Below are 21,190 nucleotides of genomic sequence, written 5' to 3'. Positions count from 1 at the left end.
CTGCATCTCAAGCCTCATTGTCCAACACTGCAGTATAGTCGCGGGCCTTACATATAACTGTCCGACATGCTGGACATCTGATCTCAGGAACTCCGGGATATACCCCGTTCACCAATTCATCCAAGCACCCGCGATGCAGTTGATGCGCACAGGCCTTTAGCTTTACGCACACGTTGTCAATGTCCGCGTAATCTTCAAGGCAGATTGGGCAGCGCTCGGTCGCTATTGGCGTGCTCATCACATCGCACAACCTGTCGAGATCAATGCGCGGTCCGGTCGGCTCTATTGGGACGTCCACGGCAGGGCCATTGTCGAGATGGCGAAGGATGTAGGCTTCGAGCTCTACGGTAACCACGTCGCCCATACCTGCAGGGCGTGTCCAAGAACGTGTATGATCGGGTCGCATCCCCTTCGGTGCCCCCACCATGTGCAGCTTCAGCAGGTTTGCACGTATGGTGCCGTTCGGATCTGCTTTCAATCGATCGACCTCGGCCAAGGCATAATAGAGGAAGTTGATGTACACGGTTGCGTGGAAGAGCTCCGGTGCGACAATATCGTAGAGTTCACGCAGAGGGCATTGCGCAAGGAACTCGATGTTACCCCTGGTATTGACGGTCGCCAGGGCCTCACGCACAGGCTTGGGAATGTCTGAGAAGGGATTCTGCAGCGCCATCTTTGAGGACAGAAATAGCACCTCATAGCCTTCATGTATCACCCTCCCGACCGCTTGGGGGGGATATCGAGCACGAAGGCTGTGTCGATCATCGAAGTGGTGAACGTCGATGGTGTTCAGTAAGAGCCAGAGGAAGTGCTTGATGATGTGCTCGATATCTTCCGCTGCGTACCCATCCTGGATACGTATACCGTCCTCGAGAAACCGCGTTAGACCGGGCCACATCTTGGAGTGTCTTCCTTGGAATGCCTGGGACTGCTCTTCGAACGCGGTGCTATACCAGGTTGGTGATAATTCGTTGGGCCACCAAGTTGTCCATTCGTAGTACTTCCACAGCTCTGGGCCTAGTGAACCATCAACATCGGCTTCGGAATGCGTCGCGCAGCTCAAAAGAAACCAGAGGCGGGCGCTCGCGTCGTTACTTTTATCCTCACGATCGTCTCCCGCATTGGGCAATTCACGTACGCACAGATCGAAGAATGCTTCAAACGGCATCTCAAGTAGCTGGCGCTTGGTTTCGGTAGAAGCAGTGCTGTAGTACACATTGTTGACAAAGCTTTGTTTTGTGTCGGCGCGGGCTTGAAGGTAGAATTCGCCGGTGTCGGTGAGTCGAGTATACGAGGCGCTATGTGCGGCCATACCCATAGGCTGCAGGATGTGCTTATAGACACCTGCGAAGTCTTTGACACGCGGTCTGAGCAGGGCTGTCAGCCAGGGTAGAGGGGCGGGATGCATGCCGTCGCGTGTAATTGGGGGTGGAGCATATGTCGTCATTATCGATCGTGGGACCGTCGAGTGATGATTCAGTGGAATTCGGGTAGAGTGTGTGGTAAGAGTGAGTTTAGTACCAAGGCCTCTGGGAGAAATGGAATGTAGTGGTACAGTTAAGCAAGAGCACTGTGTGAATTACGACATGAGCCTTCAATGGTTGTGTAGTGAACAGACGGCATTTCAGCTTTCAGTAGGGGAACTGCACCTTTTGTTGGTGAGCAAGAATGAATTGGCAAGATGCACTCAAAGTCTTTGCAATCATTGTCACCTAATAAGCAATTTCACTCTCATGTTACTCTGAATCGCACTACCAGACTTTTCACCCACCCGATTTGCAACTGTAAGGACGCCGGTTGTCAATAAGTCCGGAGATCAACTCATACCATAGCTGTACAAATATCCCCCATCGCGTCGTTTTGCATTCCATGATGCCATCCTTTGTTGTTGCGTATTGTAGATCAAAGGTGGGCAGAGGCTTTCTCTGCCAAGTGTAGATAACGTTGAGTGTTTCAGCAGTATATGACAACGATTATGAATGACTCATATCGAAACTCAGAGGGAAGGGTCATTTGTATCGTTTGTCTTCTAGTGTGGTGAGTGGAATGGGTCGTTCGCGCAACCTCTACCACTTCACCAAAGGGAAAAGATTAGTCCAATTATACAAGCACAGCCTACTCTACCTACCATTCACTTGACCAAGCGTCTCTTACTACACATCGCAAAGCCAAATACCTTACTAACAAAATCCAAAAGCCAAAAAAAATCGAAATCCCCCAAATGCTCAAACCTCAACTTCTGCCGCCACAACGACCAAGAAAACAGCAAAAAAGATGTGTTGTGACCTAACCAGGGGTCGCTTTTTTGGGCGTCAGCGGTGCTATTTCGAACGTGTGACTCTTGTGAGTCGTGTGGAGTGAATACTTACAACCTGGAATCTCTTGATATCGAACTGAATCGTAGTCAAGCGCCTTGCCATTGGGCCATTAGGCCAGTTGTACTGATTGATGGTGATTTGAGAAAAAGCATCGTACTAGTACTTGGTTGCAAAGGCTGTTGCTTTCGGTCAGTTTTCGTAAGATTCATTTGCTTGCTGGGGTGGGTGGTCGCAGTGTAGCGTGAAAGAGTTTGCGCTTGTGGTGGGGTTTCGGAAGGCTTCGGCGGGGTGGGGCACGGCAAACCTGCAAACTTGCAATACAATGGAACACGAAATTGACGCGACACAGAACAGATCTATGCATTGTTTTTGCATTTATGACATTGCATCTAATCTATAGATTTGCATCTATGAGGCTGCTCACAGATAAACGCTTAAGCCCTCGCTGCGGGCTGTGTGAGAGTGCTTCCGCCGTCGGGGTACAAGACCTGCTCATTGAAGAAAACACCACCTGGGCCAGCCAGCAATAGTACAGTAGCAGCCATATCAGTGTCGGCACCAGGACGACCAGCGGGGTTGCTCATGCCGGACTCGATGCGGCTCTTGTTGTCCTCGTCGGAAGTGCCAGTGGTCATCTACATCGTGTTAGCTCGACCTTTATCTACGTGCTTTGGAATCTGCGATTTACATACCTCACTCGGGAATACACCAGGTGCGATGGTGTTGACGCGGACCTTGGTACCCGCAAACGTCGTAGCCAACATACGGCTCAGATGTGTAGCAGCCGCCTTGCTCGACGCGTAAGAGAACTGGCCGCTGCTGCTTCCCTTCATGTATCCTGAGATACTGCTAACATTGATGACTTGCGAGCTGTATCCAGGAGTGACCTTGCCACCCTTGGCCAAGAGGGGAAGGAAGTACATTGACATCCAGAAGATGCTTCCGACGTTGGTCTTCATGGTGTCGGCCCAGTTCTCAGGCTGCGACTTGAGGAAGTGGTCGGAAATGGCTTGAGCGTCTTCCATGTTTGGCTGGCCGTTTGCGGAGAACTTGGTGTTGTCGTCGCGGGCGATGCCGGCGTTGTTGACGAGGATTTGAATACCCTTGGGCTCTTTTTGGCACATCTCTTCGTAGAGACGCTTTACGTCGTCCTTCTCGCTGGGTAGTGTTAGTCCCAGGCCGTGTAAATAATTTGAGACTGTTTGCCTACCTGACATCTGCTTGAATAGGGATGATTTGGCCTGGACCACCGCCGCTGTACAGCTCCTCCGTCTTCTTCAGTACCTCGTCACGTCTTGACGTGATGTACACTTTCGCACCGTTTGCGACTAGCGCTTGTGTGATCATCAATCCAATACCAGTTCCTCCACCAGTAACGAGAGCGGTGACATGAGAAACATCAAAGAGCTTGGAGCCCTTGAGCTCATCGGTGCTAGCCTTGCTGCCACTCATATTTCTGACAATTTGGTATGTAGTTCTTGGGAGAAATTGATTCGTTCGTACTGTTGATGTGATGGATTTGGTAGCTGTAGGAAGGTTTCTTGAGAAGAGTCGGAGCATGTTGGGATATGCTTGTAGTGGTTGCGACCTTTATGTGGTTTAAAGGTGGAGGAACGATGTCACAGTTGGATGCGAACATGATGACGTTGAGACGACGCATGAGTGCTTGTAGAGGGTCCAATGCATTAGGCACTGGCGCGACGCGTCGATGCATGCTATGAGCGCTTGCAATCATCGAATTGTGCATTCCCCATAGTAGAAGCGCACGCCACCAACAAGTAGCATGCTTTAGCATCGGTTTATGCTGGTGAAGACGGCAATCACGGCTAGAAGCGAGTTGAAGACCGATGCCGCTAGACATGCAACAGTTAGACATGGGCCTGGATGCGCAAAGATGTATCGTAGATGCTTTTGATGCAGTGTAGTCCTGTTTACACAAGCACAGTGCTTCAAAGCTGGCTCAGTCGCATCACCAGTGGTCACGAACGCTTCGGTTTGTCGCTTGTGATGGCTCCGCGGACGCAGTCATGCGACTTCTTTGGAGTATGGCCATACTTAGACAGCTAGTAACGAACATACGCCAAGACGATATTGGCATCGTGAGTACCATGAAGAGCTGACATCGCGTAAGGTGATGGTGTTGAGCTGGGTTCCGCTACTGGTGTGCACGAGCTATGACGCAATCGAACCTCCGAATCATCTCCGCACCATCTCCGGGCAGCTGCTCACCCCTTAATGAACGCCGGCTTAGAAACCGCGCAATTGTTACAAACCACCACGCCAATCGACTGGCAAACGAGCGCGCGTTGTCGAATAGCTACGCCTAGCACGTAATCCGCACACTTTGTCAGCACGTCTGCGATCATTGGATGCTGAACATTAGTAACACAGCTTGGCCTCGGGAATAGAGCTATGGCATCATCGCCACAGAGATGCCGAATGAGGGGAAGCCCCGGCGGATGAAGGGCGACTTGACGTCGCAATGGTAGGAAGCATTTCTAATCGCATAGACGTATATAACAGCATCGAAGCTGTCCTTGATCATATCCCATATCCAAACAACTTACCATACAGCCACTGATCCAGCAACTACCATCACCACTCTCGATCTAGCCTTCGCAAACCTTCGATTATACAATTCCCAATTCGATTGCGAACAATCCTACCATATCTGTCACCAAAATGACGACCACCGCCTCTCTTCCCACACCCGCGCATCAACTCTCCAACCCTGCGCCTGCCATCAACAACACAACATCCTCCGACGTCAACTACCAAGGCCTGCCCATCCCTCGCGGCCCCGTCACAGCATCGCTGTCCTTCTATAAAGCCCCCGAAGACGGTTCACCACCACACAACTACGTCGAGCCGCTCCCAGGCGTGCCACAACGGAATTGGGGCGATGACTGGACCAAAGTCCAACTCAACGATCTACGAGGTCAGGAGCAGAAATTCACACTAGACAACAACGCCTTCGATACATACCAGAACATTAAGAGTGGGCTGGATAGAGATGGCTTCTCCGACGATGACGCGGTAAAACGCGTATACTACCCAGAAGTCGAGCAACTGCTCATGAAGAACGTACAAGGCGCGCAACGAGTTCTCCTCTTCGACCACACGATCCGCCGACCGACCGGCAACCGCAACCCCGTCCAGCGCGTACACATCGATCAAACACCTTTTTCAGCCGCCGAACGAGTCAAATTCCATCTGCCCGACGAAGCCGAACAATTGCTGCAAGGCCGCTACCGTATAATCAACGTCTGGCGCCCGCTTAACGGCCCCGTCATGGGTAGTCCGCTTGCGGTAGCCGACAGTCAGACAGTGCGCGACGGCGATTTGATACCGATTGAGCATCGCTACCCCGATCGCAACGGACAGACGGCCGCTGTGGCGTACAACCCGGGGCAGAAGTGGTACTATTGGTCTGGCATGACGAATGAAGACCGTCTGTTGCTTAAGTGCTTTGATAGCGATGAGAATGTAGGCCAATGGGGGCGTGTGCCGCACACGGCCTTTGTGGATCCAAGGACACCAGAGGGCGCGGTTGGTAGGGAGAGTATTGAGGTTAGGGCATTGGTTTTCGGGTGAAGCTGTCACATGTCATCAGTTTATTGATGCTGCTGTCACATTTAGTTACATTACATAGGCGATTAATTCCTTCTAGTCAATAATTACTATCCATACACCTTCAAGACATCGCAACCCTGGCATCCATCCATCCAAAGAAGTTACTACACATCGCCTTGCTTTCAGACTGTATCACTAGCCACTTTAACACGTACTTGCTTACGGCGTCTAGCCTCATACTTTCTCACTTCCAATCTCTCCGAAATCTTATACAACACCTCCTCGCCAAACTTGCAGTCAAAGGCTCTTTCGGTCAGGCGCATCTTCTCTTTCGATCGAAGTGTCGGCTTCAGGATGCCAACTGTAGACACTTCGTCACCCTCGCTCGTTTCGAATCGCAGGTGGACATTTTTCTTGCCGTTGCGCTCTCTTCGGGAGCACTTCTCCACTAGCAATGTCAACATCAGTGGTCGTGGTTCTGAACCCCATGATTCGGGTATCAAGTGGCAGCTTACTGATGGCTTTTACGCTGTCTTGAAGCTCCTTCATATCTTCCGTGGTGATATCCGCTGTTTCGTTGACTTTAGAATTTTCTGATTTTGCGACAGGGTGAAGATCCGCCGGGGCGTGGGCTTTGGTACGTAGCATACACCGTTGCATGCAACAACAAAACCATGAATTCAGAATAGAGTCGTGGGCTTCGGGAGTCTCTGGATTTGCAAAATGGTGAAGATCCAGGAGCTTGAACTCGTAGCGAATACAATCCTCTGTTTCGTAGGGTGAGTCTTTTTCCTGCGAGAAGCCTAGGATGTCGGGAAAGTATTTCATCGTTTTGGTGCTTCGCTCGAAGGTAGTTTGTGGAATATACTTGGTGTAGTGTAGCGTAAAGTACATCGTTCTCTAAAGCAAAAGGCTTTCTACGTGAGCACTGAGTCTGATCGGAGTCATCTGGACCTACGGTCGGACTCATACATGACGCTCGTTGCTGGGTTCGGTCTTTACGCTCGTCTCTTATGGCTCAAGTTCAAACGCGATTGTCTGCGGGCCTTCGTCATCATCAATGGAATAAACGCGCTGACCGATTGCAGTATACGGCCGTGAGGAAACAGTTATTAGATTGGATCTCTCGAAAGAAGTATCGCAACTACTCGCCAGCTATGAGTTGTAAACGCCAGTCACAATCTTGCCAGCCAATACGTACGTGGGTCAACCCATGACCCAACCCCGAACGCACCAAGCTTGCATTTCGAATGGAATGACGCGGTTGGTTAGTAAAGCATCGAATTCATGGCGTTGGTCACGGATTTAGCAGACTAAGAGGCTCACGTACTCTCACTCCACTACTGAATCTTGTGAGAATACTCGAGACCGGATGCTCTAACCTGCGTGCCTGATATGCGTCTTCTCATCACTCATCGTTATGTCCTTAGTACGTACGTGATGGGATTTGCAGATCTTCTAAGTCACAGATTCACATCTAGGCAATGTACATGAGGAAAACTTGTTATCATTCTGTGCAGACACGATTGACGCGCCAGTACTCCCAGATGCATTAATACCCACCACATAGAGACGATTCATCGTCCGTCGATGAAAGATGACGACTTGCCAGTGAACCATCTGAAGATTCCGGTTCTGGATCCTCCCCAGCCTCTATCTTAGCTTTCCTCGCAGCTGCACGTCGAGCTTTGCGTTTCTCCTTCCGCTCTTCCTCTTTGGCTTTCTTCCTGGCTTCTTCTTCCTTTTCTTCCTCCAGTCTATAAGGTGCCATAATCCTGTCCGTATGTTCCCTTTCCGCATTCCAGAACCTGTGGAAGAGGCCGTCCTCTTCTTTGAAAAGTGCTTCTCCCACCCTTGGGAAACGCGACCCTTCAAACAAAATGGTAAACTGCTCGTTCGTCTTATGGGCAATCATTCCTTGAACCGTGGTCTCGCCGTTTTGTCGTTCGGGTTTGAGTAGTAGGCGCATTCCGCTTTTATCTAGGTTTTCAGTTCCGGCGAGTCTTTCTAGCGAACGGATCAGTCGGGATTTGCTCCAATGCTCCTCCATAAGAAACACCTACCCATCGGATTTTCAAATGTATGGGCTATCATAAGATCCCATACATCTTGGATCGTGAGTTCCACAACAGGTGACTCATCGTTCATCGCGAGAACATATCTCGCGTTGCCAGTAAGAATTTGCTGGGGATCATCGGCCGGTAATGCTAAGATCTGCTCTTTCTTTTTGGAGACGATAGCTTTCCAACTGGGAGTCATCTTGCTGTGTGTATTCTGTGTTTGAACTTGATGATTGATGTGAAGTGTGTACATGTTAGCAAAGCTGTCAATTTATATGAGCAGTGACTCCAACTACAATTTTTGTTCGACTCATATACGCACAAACTGATGAATTCATGTACCTGACGATTATCGCAGCCTGTCTTCTAGTCATACTGTGACTGCTCTTTAAGCTGAGTCCGTGGCGCGCATCAGTCATCGATGTGCTGTCATAGTGCAGCTCCAGGCGTCATCAGTCCTGCTTCACGTCGATTCATCCTCGCTCACTACCTTTTACAATGTCATCAGCGTCCGAGGTGCTTCTATAAAGGTATATCAGACGATAAATCTGTGGAAGGGTCAATATCTATAGGTATTGACATTGTAATTACTTGCGGATGAGCTGCAGTGATGAAATGGTGTTTTTCATATTGCACTGGAGTAAACATCGTACACGCGAGTACAATGTCAATGAATGAGTGGTCTTAACGAGTGTGGTGCATACAACTGGCGAATAGGAAAGATTGGAATAAAGGTGTGTTGAAGCACCTTCGCTAGGTGTTCTTACACCGACTGTTGAAATCGCGTATACCTCAATGAAGTGTCATTCTTCAGTAGTCGTCTCCTCGAGAGACAATCTCTTTGCAGTTGGGCCTAAGCAATACTGTCTATGAAGTGACCCGTCAGTCATAGCCAAATATTTCCACGATATGTGACTTACATGCTCGAACTGCGCGATGAATGAACCAGGCACATCCACCAGCGGCGCATATGCCTGGACGATTCCATTATTCACCAGCGTGCGCATACCGAGGTGGTATTTCTCCACACCCGGCAAGCGCTCAAGCTGACGGCGTCCAAATACCAAAGTCCCGAAGTTCTCATCGATGGTCTTCAATAGTGACTTCGCAGATGAATGATGGAGGCCGGCAGCGCTGACGCCCTCGTTGCGTCCGTAGCCGTATACGCCAACATCGTCATGGAGATATGCTTTGCCAGTGCTACCGAAGGTTTCGATTGCGAAGATGTCGCCTTCTTCCATACGCTGGGAAGTCTTCGTCTTGACGAAGGGAACTTGCTTGTCGCCATGGATGCGGTAACGTAGGATGTTATGGCCTGTGATGTTGCGCACCGCCTTCACGGGGATGGTCTTCCCGTTGAGCTCCACTTCGTAACTTTCCATGACCTCTTGGATCATCCCACTAATGTGATCAATCCTTGCGTCAATACCTGCTTCTTTCAAGCCTGTATTGGTAGCCGCCTTGACAGAAGCCAGTAGGTTGTCATAGATCGGATTGGCAGCCACAGTGAAAGCGCTATCCACGATCCTGCCGTTGACATGCACGCCGAAATCGACCTTGAGGACGTCGTCGGTTTGAAGGAAAACTTCCTTCGCTCCCGCATTAGGAGTCCAATGTGCGCCGATGTTGTTCAAGCATAAGCCTGTTGGAAAGGCGAGGCCAGCCTTGAGACCATCTCCAGTCTCAAGACCCTGGTGGCCAACAAGCGTACGAACACTGTCGTCAATTTCTTCGGCGATGCGGGTGAGAGACGCGCCGGGCTTCGCGATAGTCTGTATGTACTGGCGCACTTGACGATGGACTTCAGCAGCCTTGCGATAGTCCTCCAGGAAGTCTTCATTCATGTTATCCACAGCCGCTAGATGACGAAGCTCTCCAGCCGTGGTACGCTGAAGGTTCTCATCCTTGATGGCATACTCCACAGTCTGACCTTGCGGGTATTTTCGGCCCTGGTACAGATCCGCTAACGGCACCCTTGGAGGCACTGTCTGCTGTGTCGGTGACGCTTTCTTGCTCTTCTTCTTGTTGCGCTTTCTTTTCTTCTTCGCGCCTTCCCATTGTCAGCTCCAGATCGAAGTCACGTGATCCCAGCTCACCATCGTTGTTCTTCACGTCAGCTCCAAGCTTCGCGATATCATCGTCGTCGTCGTTTCCGTCTTCATCCTGCCCTTCGAGTACGCCGGGAAGCAGTCCGCTAGCGGCTGCTGGCTTGGGAAGGTTGATGATAGCGATTGCAGCGTCCGCCGACGACCCTGTAAGCTGTCAGCATATGTTTTCTCAGAATCGCTTCGATGGCGCTCACCGTCTGGGCCTTGGCGATGATCTTCTGGAGACTTTGACCCCATGACTGCTTCGAAGCGATTGTCATGAAGCTTCCGAGCTACTGTTGGTGTTGGTGTTGGAGTTGGTGGTCAATGAAGCGGCGCGGAGCTACCTGAGTGACGCGGCGGGGCCTGGGCGGGGCGCGCAACAACGGTGTGCCTTTTGCACTATCCCGTCTTGCTACCAACACGACGTCGCACAAGACCAACATCAACTCCTCGCCTCCATCAGAACTACGAGCGAGACCGGAACTCAGCCTCGGACTGCCAAAATTGTTCATTCCAGAATTAGACACTGTAAGAGGCGCATCGAACCCGGACAGGCCCCTCTCGTCGTGCAGTGGTACTTCGCACACCAGCAGAGTACAACTTCCGTAAGAAGCACGACAATCACGCAAGAGTATGAGGCGATTACCGTTGTCATTGTTGATCTAGACATGTCAAATGCTTCGCAAACGCGATGAACGGTTGGAGACCATCCGCGCATCCTATATGACCTGGAGAACACCGCCAACTGGCACTGCAGTGCCATCTGATGCTGCCTTCAAACCTCGGTAGATACGCAGTAGCCCCACTCGATCATCCCTTCTGGTGGTACAGACTTTCAAGACTGAATACCCGATCCTACTTGAAGATCACCTGGGCAATGATACCCCGGTGGTGGACCTCGAAGTTGCCGAACCTCCAACAACAGCTTGTTTAATGCTTCTGGGATTTTATCGCCTACTGCTGCTTCACTAAGTGGCTGCCCACCAGCTGAAGATACAACACGCGCTTGATATCTCTGGGTTCCCCTAAAGCGGTGCACGTATTCCCGTTCGACGAGCACCTTGAAGGCATTGAGGGAGTTCCCCGGCGAATTTTGGTCCCAGGCATCTACGTTGCGATACAGGCTTTAGTCGGTAGAGTTCAGGTAACGGCAGTAACGGGCGTAATTACCGATGATGTCTTGCTTCGTGCGCTCATGCTCAGGACCCAAAGCATCGATGGATATCCATTTGTGGAAACTTGTCTCGGTTCTTCCACTCCCAGCAAAGATAGTGCAGATGCACTGCCACATTGGAAAACAGTACGAGTTGGTGTAAGTGGTAAGAGATGCAAATTCCCAGCAAGGCCTTCTAAAGAACGAGCGGAGATAGGTATATTCGCAGCCATACACTTTATACCCAGTGTGAGTCACAGTCGAAGACGAAGTATGCCATCACCAGGGTCATTCCAATGTTTTCATGAACAGTCGCAAAAGCACAGTCAAGAAACTGGTCACGGAGTTACTAGTGATTAGGTGGTCTCTACATACCTGGCGACCTTATACAGCTATGGCACTTGTTACACCAACGGGCATGGCCAAAGTCTGGGGAACGATCGTTACGTGCACCTCGACGAAGCGGAAGTTGCGCCGTGCATGCAAACACGGCCCAGCACCGAAGGTGTACTCTAGGGAATGGATGTTGCGAGACTTACAGCGGCAGAGTAGCTGTAGAAGGCGGAAACATACTAGATATGCGTTGTAACTTGGACAACTCGTTAGTGGAAGCAGAGTTGCTTTCGAGATGGCGATAAGAGAGACAAGGCATCGAGGCATGAAGATCTGTGAGCATAAAGGTGACATTCTTCATACTCCTGGAGGCTGTCGCGGCAGTTTTATTCAATGTTGATACCGTAAGCAGCGTATACTTTCAAGACGTCTGGTTTTGAGAAGAACGTGATAGGAACGGACTCCCAACGAGAAATTGCCGAGGATGACTGTTCAGGTGTCGCCAAGACGTCGCACTTGTCGTACGAGAACGCCACCAAAACGAATTCTGACTTGTGCAACCACCCCTCTGCATCGCGCAACCATCACGAACGAGCCGTATTGCTGGCTTTCTCGACCTGTCTCCCGTTCAGAACCGCTGCAGCGTTTATACAGCAAAATCGTTCGTGTTTGGCGCTTCATCATGCTCAGTAAGAGTCGGAGTAACCTTTTCAATAAAGGCAAGGGCAGTGCAAGGTCTTTAATCCTTCAGGCGCCCTGTTTACCCCTGCAGAAAATGAGTCTGCAACGAGCCGCATGGACCCAAAGATAGACGGCTCAATGTCGCTAAACGTCTAGATCTTCCGCGGGATTGACTGACTCGCTTGGCAAGAACAGCATGATTGGTTGAAAGAGACGGAGCTTGGAAGAGGCGCAAGGCTGCATCAATCGCTTAAGGGGAAACGAGATGTGCCTGCATGCTTTGCACGACCGGTGAGCTAGCCATGTAGTTGTCTGGGTCGGCGGCGCGGTGCTTGATGGTGCTTAAGATGAGGGCGTGGCCCTGACGGCTGGAGACAGCCCTACAACTTTACTAATATCTAATTTTCGCGCTTCGCGACCCACGATCGTTACTTTCTCAGCGGATAGCAATATGGCTGCCCGATTCGCCCTCGTAGCAATCGCTAATGCCGCCATTGCGAGCGCGCAGTTCTTGGATGATGACTACACTACCACTCGTTATACTTCAGCATACTGGACCTACACCTACGCTCAAGCGGAGGTTGCCACACAAAGCCTGTACACATATTATGACGACACCGTCGCTACCGAGACTTACACTGAGTACCGCACTATCAAGGATGGAGTCACTCCTACGATCGCACCGTACTCGACGTCCACAGCCCTCGGCTACTACGACGATCTTGAGGTCGTATACGCTTATTACACGACTAGTGCGGTGGCCGAATCTGATCTTGTGCCTGAGTATGATTACTATGCGACTTCCCCTTCGGCGACGGCGACGACCACCGAGACAGTCAAGGATATCGAATTCAGCATGCCAGTCACGATGACGGCACCTGCCTCATGCCCCACACCATGTAAGTACTACGTTCTCTCTTCGAATCTCTTCGATACTGACTTTGACTGCCTGTAGTTACCATAACAACATCCGCCTCTGTATACGTCCCAACTCAGGTTACTGCGCAACTTTCACCAGCTTCGATTGAAACATCCTCTGCCACTGCCTACTCCGGCACCCTTTACCTTTGGGAGACATGGTACCTTTCCGAGAGCGCGGCGCCTTTCACGTCAACGTCGGACTACTACTACTCTGTCTATATGGCGGATTGTAGTACACCTCCGGGATCGTACAACACTCACACCTCGTCGTCTGGCGGCTCAAATCGTGGCAGCTCAGACAACGACGACAGTGACAGTGACAGCTCATACAACAGTTGCTACTACTACTACTGCAGATCCCGCATTATCACATGGATCATCATCGTCGCATGCATAATTCCCGGTCTCTTCCTGCTTGGTTTCCTTGAGTCTTGGTTCTGGTTCCGTCGCCTCATGCTTGGTAAGAGTGCCATGCGTTTTGGTACCGTCTGCTGGATTCTCATGTCGCTCTGGGTACTCTGCTTTACTCGCATGCAAGATCGCCGAAGCAAAGAAGACCAGAAGATGTTGGCTGAGAGGTGGAAGAACATGGGCAGCGGAGCTGCTTTCAAGGCTTGGTGGAAGTGGGGATTCCGTCACAGGTACCCTGAGGAGTTGCTGGGTCAGTTCAGCAAGACCACCGTCGGCTTCGTACCGCCTGGCCAGCCACTGTACCCGGCCATGGCCCAAACACCCGGTGCTTCCCAGCCTATGGTCCCTGGTCAAGTTTACTACTACGGTCCTGCGCCTCCGGGCTGGGTCGTGTCACCGAACGGAGGATTCGTCCCACCTCAAGGCTACACGTACCCACCTCCTCAGCAAGCTGGCTACTACGGCGATATGACTAAAGCTGGACCGGTGGTATCTCAATCCCCCGTTCCGGCAATGGGCTACCCACAACCGCAGCAGCAGATGGGCAATGCCTCTCCTATGGCACCTCAGGTCCCTCAGGCTGCGCATACTGCTCCTCAGAACGGCTCCCATGCGCCTACGCCATATGGCGCCCCGCCGAATGTCGGTACAATGCCAGTACAAGCACCGCCTCGAAGCCCCTCACCGGAGGGCCCATCACCCCCACTTCCACCTCGTCCTGTGGCTGAGGGCGCTCCACAGATACCACCTGTGATGGTGGGCGATGCAACAACGACAGACGATGCAGCAAAACAAGAGCCCGCCGCACCGGCTACTGCTCCTCCTCCGCCGAAGAACGATCCCAACGACCGGAGCTTGTATGAGTAGGCTTATTAGTCAACTCGATGTAATGAGACTCAATGAGTCAAGACAGCAGACCACATTGGTCATGAAGAAAAAGTAGTCGCAGTTTAGCATAGTTCTCCTTGAGCATTTCGCGTGCAGATACCCTAGCTCGGAGTCATTTCTCTACGTCATCAACTCGATCAATATAATCTACGTTGTAGTACCGCTGTTGCCAACATATCACCACCTTTCTGCGCCCTCGTGCGCTTTCGGCTTCCTCTATCAAGTCTTTTGACAGATGCATGTGGAAGGCTGCACGCCGTGAGATGTTATCGCAAGCTTTCACGTTTTATGGCAGCTACATATGTATATCAGACACTTGGCAGAATATGGGACTACGTAGGAAAAGGCACTGCGGGCTTACTGCGATGTCGGAAAGTCGTGGCTCGCCATCGTGAATCATGAGTGAACCGCAATACAAACTCAACTTCGTGTCATGGCCATGGAGTCAGTTTTCACTGTGCGTCATAAGATGCATAAAAGCGCGCATCGACTTCCTACCTTCACATCCTTGAATACAAGCTACGATGGTAAAACGAAAAGAGAAATCAAGACCAAGTCGATTCAAAGAACTGTTTTCAGAGCCAGAGCCGGAGCTCAACTCGAAGCCTGACCGGGAGATTTCATTCGACGACTTGAACCTTCAAGAGTGGGAGACGGATGTTGCGCGAGACCTTGAGAGAAAGATCATAGGTCAGTATCACGCAAAAGCGATTCTACAGTGCTGAGTGCGATACAACAGAATGGGAGAAATCGGAATGCCCGAGAAACCTCCGTCAAGACGTCGAATGCAAAATCTTTTACTTCCAATGGGAGGAAGATGACAGAAACCCTCGAAAGGTATACCGAGCTAGCTTTAAAAGAAACCCGACTATCCCTGGTTCAATCTACACAAGTGAGTGGGAAGAGGACCCACTTGAAGCGCTCAGCGATCTCCTCGACAAGGTCAAGTCAGGACATGACCCGTTTCATCCAAATCCACAAGATATATCAAGCAGGCGGAACGATATCGGTACTGGTCACACTACAAGAACCCAGACAGGGTATCTCAACACAGCGAACTCGGCGCAGGGAACTCCGATCGCGGTACGATCACAGAGGGGCGAACAAAACGATCGGTCAATGAACACGAACGGAAGAGAAACCTCTCCCGCAACGCTGAGAAAATGGGAGGCTATCGATGCCACATATCCAGAAGTCAAACTCTCTAGAAAAGAGAAGAGACTCGAACATCTCATTAGAAGTCAGTATTGCGAGGTTCAACTTTTTCTGTGACTACATCTACTAAACCCAGGTAGAGCGAGAGAAGAACCTCCATTCTTCCTTGTACGAGCGTGATAACCACAATAACTACCATGATGCTGGCCACAAGGACGTCTGGGTACTCTGGAAGCAGCCAAGTTATAATGGTGAAGGGAAAATGTTGACGGCCAGTCTTCGGAGACGGAGCGGGGTCAATAATCTCGATGATCAAGAGGTTATAGCGATAAGTAATCCGAGTGTAAAGCCAAGGGAGGCACTGCTGAGTCTCTACAAGAAGCATAGGCAGAAATGGCCTGAAGAAGGTGTATGGCAGCGGTGTCGGGAGCGTTGGATCATTTCTAGTTTGGGGTTGGCTTTGTCCTGTGGTATTACTAGGTAGATCAAATTTCCGTCAATATCATCCGCAAATGGAATGGGCTGTACAAAGATCTGGCAAAGGAAGTTACTCAGGGTTGTCGCTCGAAAGAAGTCACGATAATTTGAGTAACGAGGATAGTGGTTATAAGTGGGATTCACGACATACAGCAGTTAAAGTGCACTACGTGTCACTTGCGATAAGTCTAATATCATCTTTTTCTTGCTGTCATGTCTTGTGCCAAAGACGTGAGTCAACGGGGGTTAGGGAACTTCTTCGTATCAGGGGGCTAGAACCGGTACTCAACACTCTTTAACCGCCTTATCTACATCTTCATCTTCGCTCGACAGATATGCATCTCTCGGTCTCAACACGTCAGCGATCGATAGTGTCATCGTCAATGACCGATTCTGAGTGTTGTGGGTTGACACTACCTAGGTAGGCTGTGGCTCCGACGGCAAGTAGTTCGGAAGCGTCCTAAGCCTAACTCCTATCGGCCGATCCGGGAAGCCTGCATCCGGATGGACCCGACGTGCGCTGTTAGTGTTCGGCGATCCTAATGATCGGCTACCTACTTTACAGTCCGTGCGCAGCCAACGAGCCATTCGTATTCCGCTGCATCGTGAATCGTCTCAACTCCAACGCGGCATACTTCGACAACCACGGGTCTAATTCGAGCCATTAAATACACGGGGTCGCGTAACTACAGGATGCGAGCGCAAGGTTATAGTTATACATTTCACGTAGGGCGTAAGATCAAGCGAACAACCTGCCAACGTCTACCTCTGCTACTGCATGCGCGCGACTGGGGCTCTATAAGGTGACGGTACACTCTCTTCTACAACCTGTGTTACGCTTGCTTACAGGGCTAGGGGTTCTTCAAAGTGTCCTAACGGCACTCCGACCGCTTGTCCGAGCTGACCAGTTTACTTTTTACCACGCGCCAAGGCTGGCTAGAGCTACTCTTCTAATCGCGGGGATGTTTGCTTTTGATCGTGCCGCCTGTCCGAAAGTAGCACCGGCCCACAGTACTGTCAAAAGAGGATGGCTCAACTCGAGGAAGCGGACAGCACTGTTTTAGCTGACATTCAGCCCTGGCACCCGCAATAGTCTCTTATGGGTATGCAAGGTGAGCTTCTAAGCTAGACGCTGTCAGATAGACGTTGTTAGACAGATCCTACATGTAGAGCAATACTAGTACTGTCGCTGGCATATACAGCTGCCACACTAGCTGTCGCTACACTCTCATGCATATACAGCTTTGGGCCCTAAGACATGCAGCAAATGACATAATCGGTAGAAGCATTGACGCCTCGCCTAATAGTCACTATGACATATCCCTCAGAGGTAGACACCAGCTTCCCACATATAAATCGGTTGCTATCGAGTATCTCGTACTCTTTTTACTACGAGAACCCAAGGCTGCAGCTATGTCGTTCACAATCTACATCATCGCCATCAACGGCGGCCACGTCGTCGAAGCCGACAATGCCGGAAAGGAAATCAAGACCCAGAAAGCAACGGTGTCCAAGTCCCAGCAATGGGTAGTGGAGTGGAAGGGCGCAGGTAAATCTGACGAGTTCGCGCTTCGAAATGTCGCAACCGATGCCTATCTGGGGGCTCCCAAGGGCGTCAGTGGTACATATTGCACCACAAACGCAAAGCAGTTCTGGCGAGCTGAGCCTGGCCATGCGCCTGGATCTTTCTGGTAGATTTTGACGTCGAACGATTTACGTGCGCTTGCTTACAGTAAGTAGGTTAAAGAGTCTCGAGTTCGACGATGCATGCCTGTGCAACTCAGGCGCAAAGACCACCGCTAATAGCATCGTCTACATGTGGAAGAAAGATGTATGATGACATTCACGCCTACCGTTAATGATTAAGCGCTGACCGGATTATAGGAGGGTTGGGTCCAGTCTATGCTCTGGTATCTCAGGGATGTCAACGAGAAAAGCCCTTTTGGTCATGTTGGTCAGAATTAAGCCCGTTGTGGCTGATGGGACAGCTTAGACCAGGTTTCTGGCGCCGCATCTTGTGTTGAGGTAAATGACGGAGGAAATTGAATATGAAGCTTGTCGGCATATATATTGCATCGCGGATTCACCGATATACAATCACAATCTCAATTAGTGCTATAAGGAGTAGCTACGCTAAGATTGACATGAGAAGGGGATATAGTTTCGAAAGTTGACGAAGTATCTAGGTAAGAGACTTTGAATACAGCACTATGCCAATACTTCTTTGCAAAATGTCTAAGGAAACCCCTTTAACATTATCGATACAAATTCCTAATGCAAAGACACTACCAAATAATATCCATCACAAAGCTAAGGAGATCTAATCCCATTACTATTTCCACTCTCGCAAGATACCCTGTTCTCATTGGGTCAATTCCGTACTAGCCAAAAGCCCTACTCAGCAGACTCAATGACTACCGACTTATTAAAACCGCCAGTGGGATGAAAGACCAGCCGTTGCCTGCCTGATTCCGCTGTTATTATGATATCATTTCTGTGTGAAAAGCTATCGTCCATACTAGACTTACACTGAGCGTCCTTGATGCGTCCTGCTCCTCGTCTGGAAGCTGGCACTGATCAACGTTGGTATTCGTTTGCAGGGCCTACTTGCGCGGCCAACCTCCCCGAGGGTTTGCAGGCATCGGATACGGGTGTGGAGCGAACGGAAGCTGGCCGGCGCCAGCAGTACTAGTGTTGGCAGTTGCTGAGGTGCTACTGGAAGTGGTAGACGCAGTGCTCGTGGTCGCAGTGCCAGACCCGGCATTGCCACCAGCACTAGATGCAGCGGTGTTGCCACTAGTGCCAGATCCAGAGGTGTTGCCAGTATTTTCAGATCCTGTGTTTGACGACATATTCGAGTGGAAGGTCTGATATTGGTAGCGTTAAGTTATCGAAGGAGACGCAGATGTTAAAGTGAAGTCTGATATTTGATGTAAACTGGTAGACAGTTGGGAAGATAACAATGGATACAATGGCATTATCGTCGACTAAAGCGGCTTTTATACAGGCGATGAGTCTTCTACATCGAGTGACACTGTACAAAGTGACCGGTGCATGGTCGTACAGAACTCGTGCTTCTTCGTCACTTCGACGGCCTGGGATTGGGAGTTCACCGATCATCTCTGGCACGTGTGATATCTACATAGGAAGCAGAGCTCGTCAGTGACAGGCTCATTGTTCTTTCGAGAGGGTAAAAGATGAGGAAAGTAGACTATGAAGGTCACAAACAAACACGAAGCTGATGAATGAAGATTCATCTCGCGAAAGCAATGAAATGGAAAGAGGAGTGGGGAATATTTGACGCGAAGGTCTAGAGAGCATTCTGCCGCTGTTCAAAAGCGTTGGCGCACAGGCTGTCTTTCCAACAGACCGTGCATCTTTCGTCACCAAGTTGACTCCTAAGTGACTTACATTCACCAGTCACACATTCGCGTCACATCGGCAACGACTCATCTTCAATTCCATGACAACACTTTGACTCATGTTCTACATAAAAGCAACAATGGCTGCCCCTACTATTTGCCTAATCGACTACGCTTTGTACTCGATAATAAGAACTTTGGACCCACCATATCAAATCATACGAACCCCCACTCTCCAGCCTGCGACACGCATAATGGTCACTTATTACCAATACGAATTCGACGACGTGAGCGGCAGCAATATATTCAAGTGGGAACATTCCGGTTTCCACGAGTTGAAGCATCAAAATTCCCATGTCACTTTAGATCACGATAGACCCATAGAAGAATGTATCGGTATGACTCCCAACACCAGTTAGCATTGCCATACAAGCGACTGACATGGACCCGAGCAGCGGCTCTCCAGGAAATCTATCCGCATGACGAACACACAGCCACCACAAAAGTACACGTGGAAAAACGACAACTCAGAACGAGGGATAAGAGGAGACCAGATGTTTGGATTATCAAGGCGCATGTCGAAGATGAACTGGAAGGCGTCGAAGCCCAAGCAGGTGACTTTACAGCGGCTTTGACGAAGTTATACACGGAGCTAGATGGCGAAGCGAAGAGAATTAAGGTTATGAAGAAAGACGGACAAGGCTATCAGAAGTAGAAGCCATTCTTCCTCACAATGACCAATACAGAGAACTGTCCATCGTCAGGGTAGCTCACTCGGGTTGGCCAAGTCTTGTATGAAAATCATGTTCCGGAATAGCAGGTCTTACACTCGGACTTACGATATGTTAGTCATGTCAGAGATTCATCTCAAAACGCAGCAAAGTTCTAGCGCGCAATTGATGGGGTATGAGGAAGATTCTAATTCTAAAAAGGTGGTATCAATCCTACTCGCACGAAGGAATGGCGTGCAAGCAGACAACCGCACGAAAGAGAGCCCAATCCAAGCACATTACCCCGATGAACCACATCCCCAATCGAAACACATCGGAATCAAATACACGGGCACCTAGAGCACAGATGCCTAGGAGGCTGGAAGGCCACTTTCCAAATGACTTTTAAGGTCTCTGAGAGCATTGGTGATTCCTTCGGCCTTCCCACGGTACTTGTCTCTATTTCCCAGTTGAAGTTGGACAACAGTCTCTCCACCCTCCATCAAAGGGTCAGACCAGCCGTAGCCTTCTCTGTAAGTTTCATCGATGGAAACGGCTTTTTCTATATCACTGTTAGATGAGCACTATTTGTAGTGGCTATACAGCAACTTGCTCTCGATGCTCTCTTTGAGCTCCTTCGCTAAAGGACTACCAGAAATATCATGAGACCCGAGGCAATTGGGAATAGGTACGCGTTCCCCAGCGTGGGGTTGCGCACCGTTTCCGTGTGCACCGTTCGCTCCGTTGGTTGCGCCGTTCGTCTGAGACATGGTTGTTCGACTGAAGATGATAGGTAGGAGTTGAAGATGTGTTTGCTTTATTTGAAAGAATAATCGGGTTTGGTGTCTGTTCTACAATATGCAGATGAGAAACAGCCAAATTTATACTGCTGATGACTCCTATATAAGAGATCTGAGCGCCCATACAAGTCATATCTCGATGACATTGCTGAAGGTTAGTCAACAGACATGACTGTGATGACTCTGGGCCGGGTGACTGAAAACTGATATCCGGGGCCCTCATGTCTACATAGCGGGGGGGGGGGGGGGGGAAGGGGG

At 50.2% G+C, this 21,190-nt stretch overlaps 7 protein-coding genes across 7 annotated transcripts; 3 read left to right on the top strand and 4 right to left on the bottom strand.

Annotated features, from left to right (window-relative positions):
* Positions 1-7: 7 nt before the first annotated feature.
* Positions 8-1,312, bottom strand: J4E87_001579 (uncharacterized protein; the record flags this gene model as incomplete). The annotated part of the gene is made up of 1 exon (XM_049373221.1): positions 8-1,312. One exon carries the CDS (start codon positions 1,310-1,312, stop codon positions 8-10), a length of 1,305 nt encoding a protein of 434 aa, XP_049236591.1.
* A 1,440-nt stretch (positions 1,313-2,752) lies between these two features.
* J4E87_001578 (uncharacterized protein) lies at positions 2,753-3,770 on the bottom strand (the record flags this gene model as incomplete). Its single annotated transcript, XM_049373220.1, has 3 exons — positions 2,753-2,953; positions 3,011-3,476; positions 3,529-3,770. 3 exons carry the CDS (start codon positions 3,768-3,770, stop codon positions 2,753-2,755), a joined length of 909 nt encoding a protein of 302 aa, XP_049236590.1.
* A 1,230-nt stretch (positions 3,771-5,000) lies between these two features.
* Positions 5,001-5,912, top strand: J4E87_001577 (uncharacterized protein; the record flags this gene model as incomplete). Its single annotated transcript, XM_049373219.1, has 1 exon — positions 5,001-5,912. One exon carries the CDS (start codon positions 5,001-5,003, stop codon positions 5,910-5,912), a length of 912 nt encoding a protein of 303 aa, XP_049236589.1.
* Positions 5,913-7,443: 1,531 nt separating this feature from the next.
* Positions 7,444-8,150, bottom strand: J4E87_001576 (uncharacterized protein; the record flags this gene model as incomplete). Its single annotated transcript, XM_049373218.1, has 2 exons — positions 7,444-7,898; positions 7,955-8,150. The coding sequence occupies 2 exons, from the start codon at positions 8,148-8,150 to the stop codon at positions 7,444-7,446; spliced, it is 651 nt and encodes a 216-aa protein (XP_049236588.1).
* Positions 8,151-8,761: 611 nt separating this feature from the next.
* J4E87_001575 (uncharacterized protein) lies at positions 8,762-10,296 on the bottom strand (the record flags this gene model as incomplete). The annotated part of the gene is made up of 4 exons (XM_049373217.1): positions 8,762-8,818; positions 8,872-10,001; positions 10,048-10,203; positions 10,254-10,296. 4 exons carry the CDS (start codon positions 10,294-10,296, stop codon positions 8,762-8,764), a joined length of 1,386 nt encoding a protein of 461 aa, XP_049236587.1.
* Positions 10,297-12,659: 2,363 nt separating this feature from the next.
* J4E87_001574 (uncharacterized protein) lies at positions 12,660-14,407 on the top strand (the record flags this gene model as incomplete). Its single annotated transcript, XM_049373216.1, has 2 exons — positions 12,660-13,107; positions 13,164-14,407. 2 exons carry the CDS (start codon positions 12,660-12,662, stop codon positions 14,405-14,407), a joined length of 1,692 nt encoding a protein of 563 aa, XP_049236586.1.
* A 2,965-nt stretch (positions 14,408-17,372) lies between these two features.
* J4E87_001573 (uncharacterized protein) lies at positions 17,373-17,755 on the top strand (the record flags this gene model as incomplete). Its single annotated transcript, XM_049373215.1, has 2 exons — positions 17,373-17,390; positions 17,465-17,755. The coding sequence occupies 2 exons, from the start codon at positions 17,373-17,375 to the stop codon at positions 17,753-17,755; spliced, it is 309 nt and encodes a 102-aa protein (XP_049236585.1).
* Between the last annotated feature and the right edge of the window lie 3,435 nt (positions 17,756-21,190).

Source organism: Alternaria ethzedia (assembly GCF_023757985.1).
Source record: "Alternaria ethzedia strain BMP 0044 chromosome Unknown scaffold_3, whole genome shotgun sequence".
Classification (NCBI taxonomy): domain Eukaryota; kingdom Fungi; phylum Ascomycota; class Dothideomycetes; order Pleosporales; family Pleosporaceae; genus Alternaria; species Alternaria ethzedia.
This window is presented reverse-complemented; position numbering and strand designations above follow the sequence as displayed.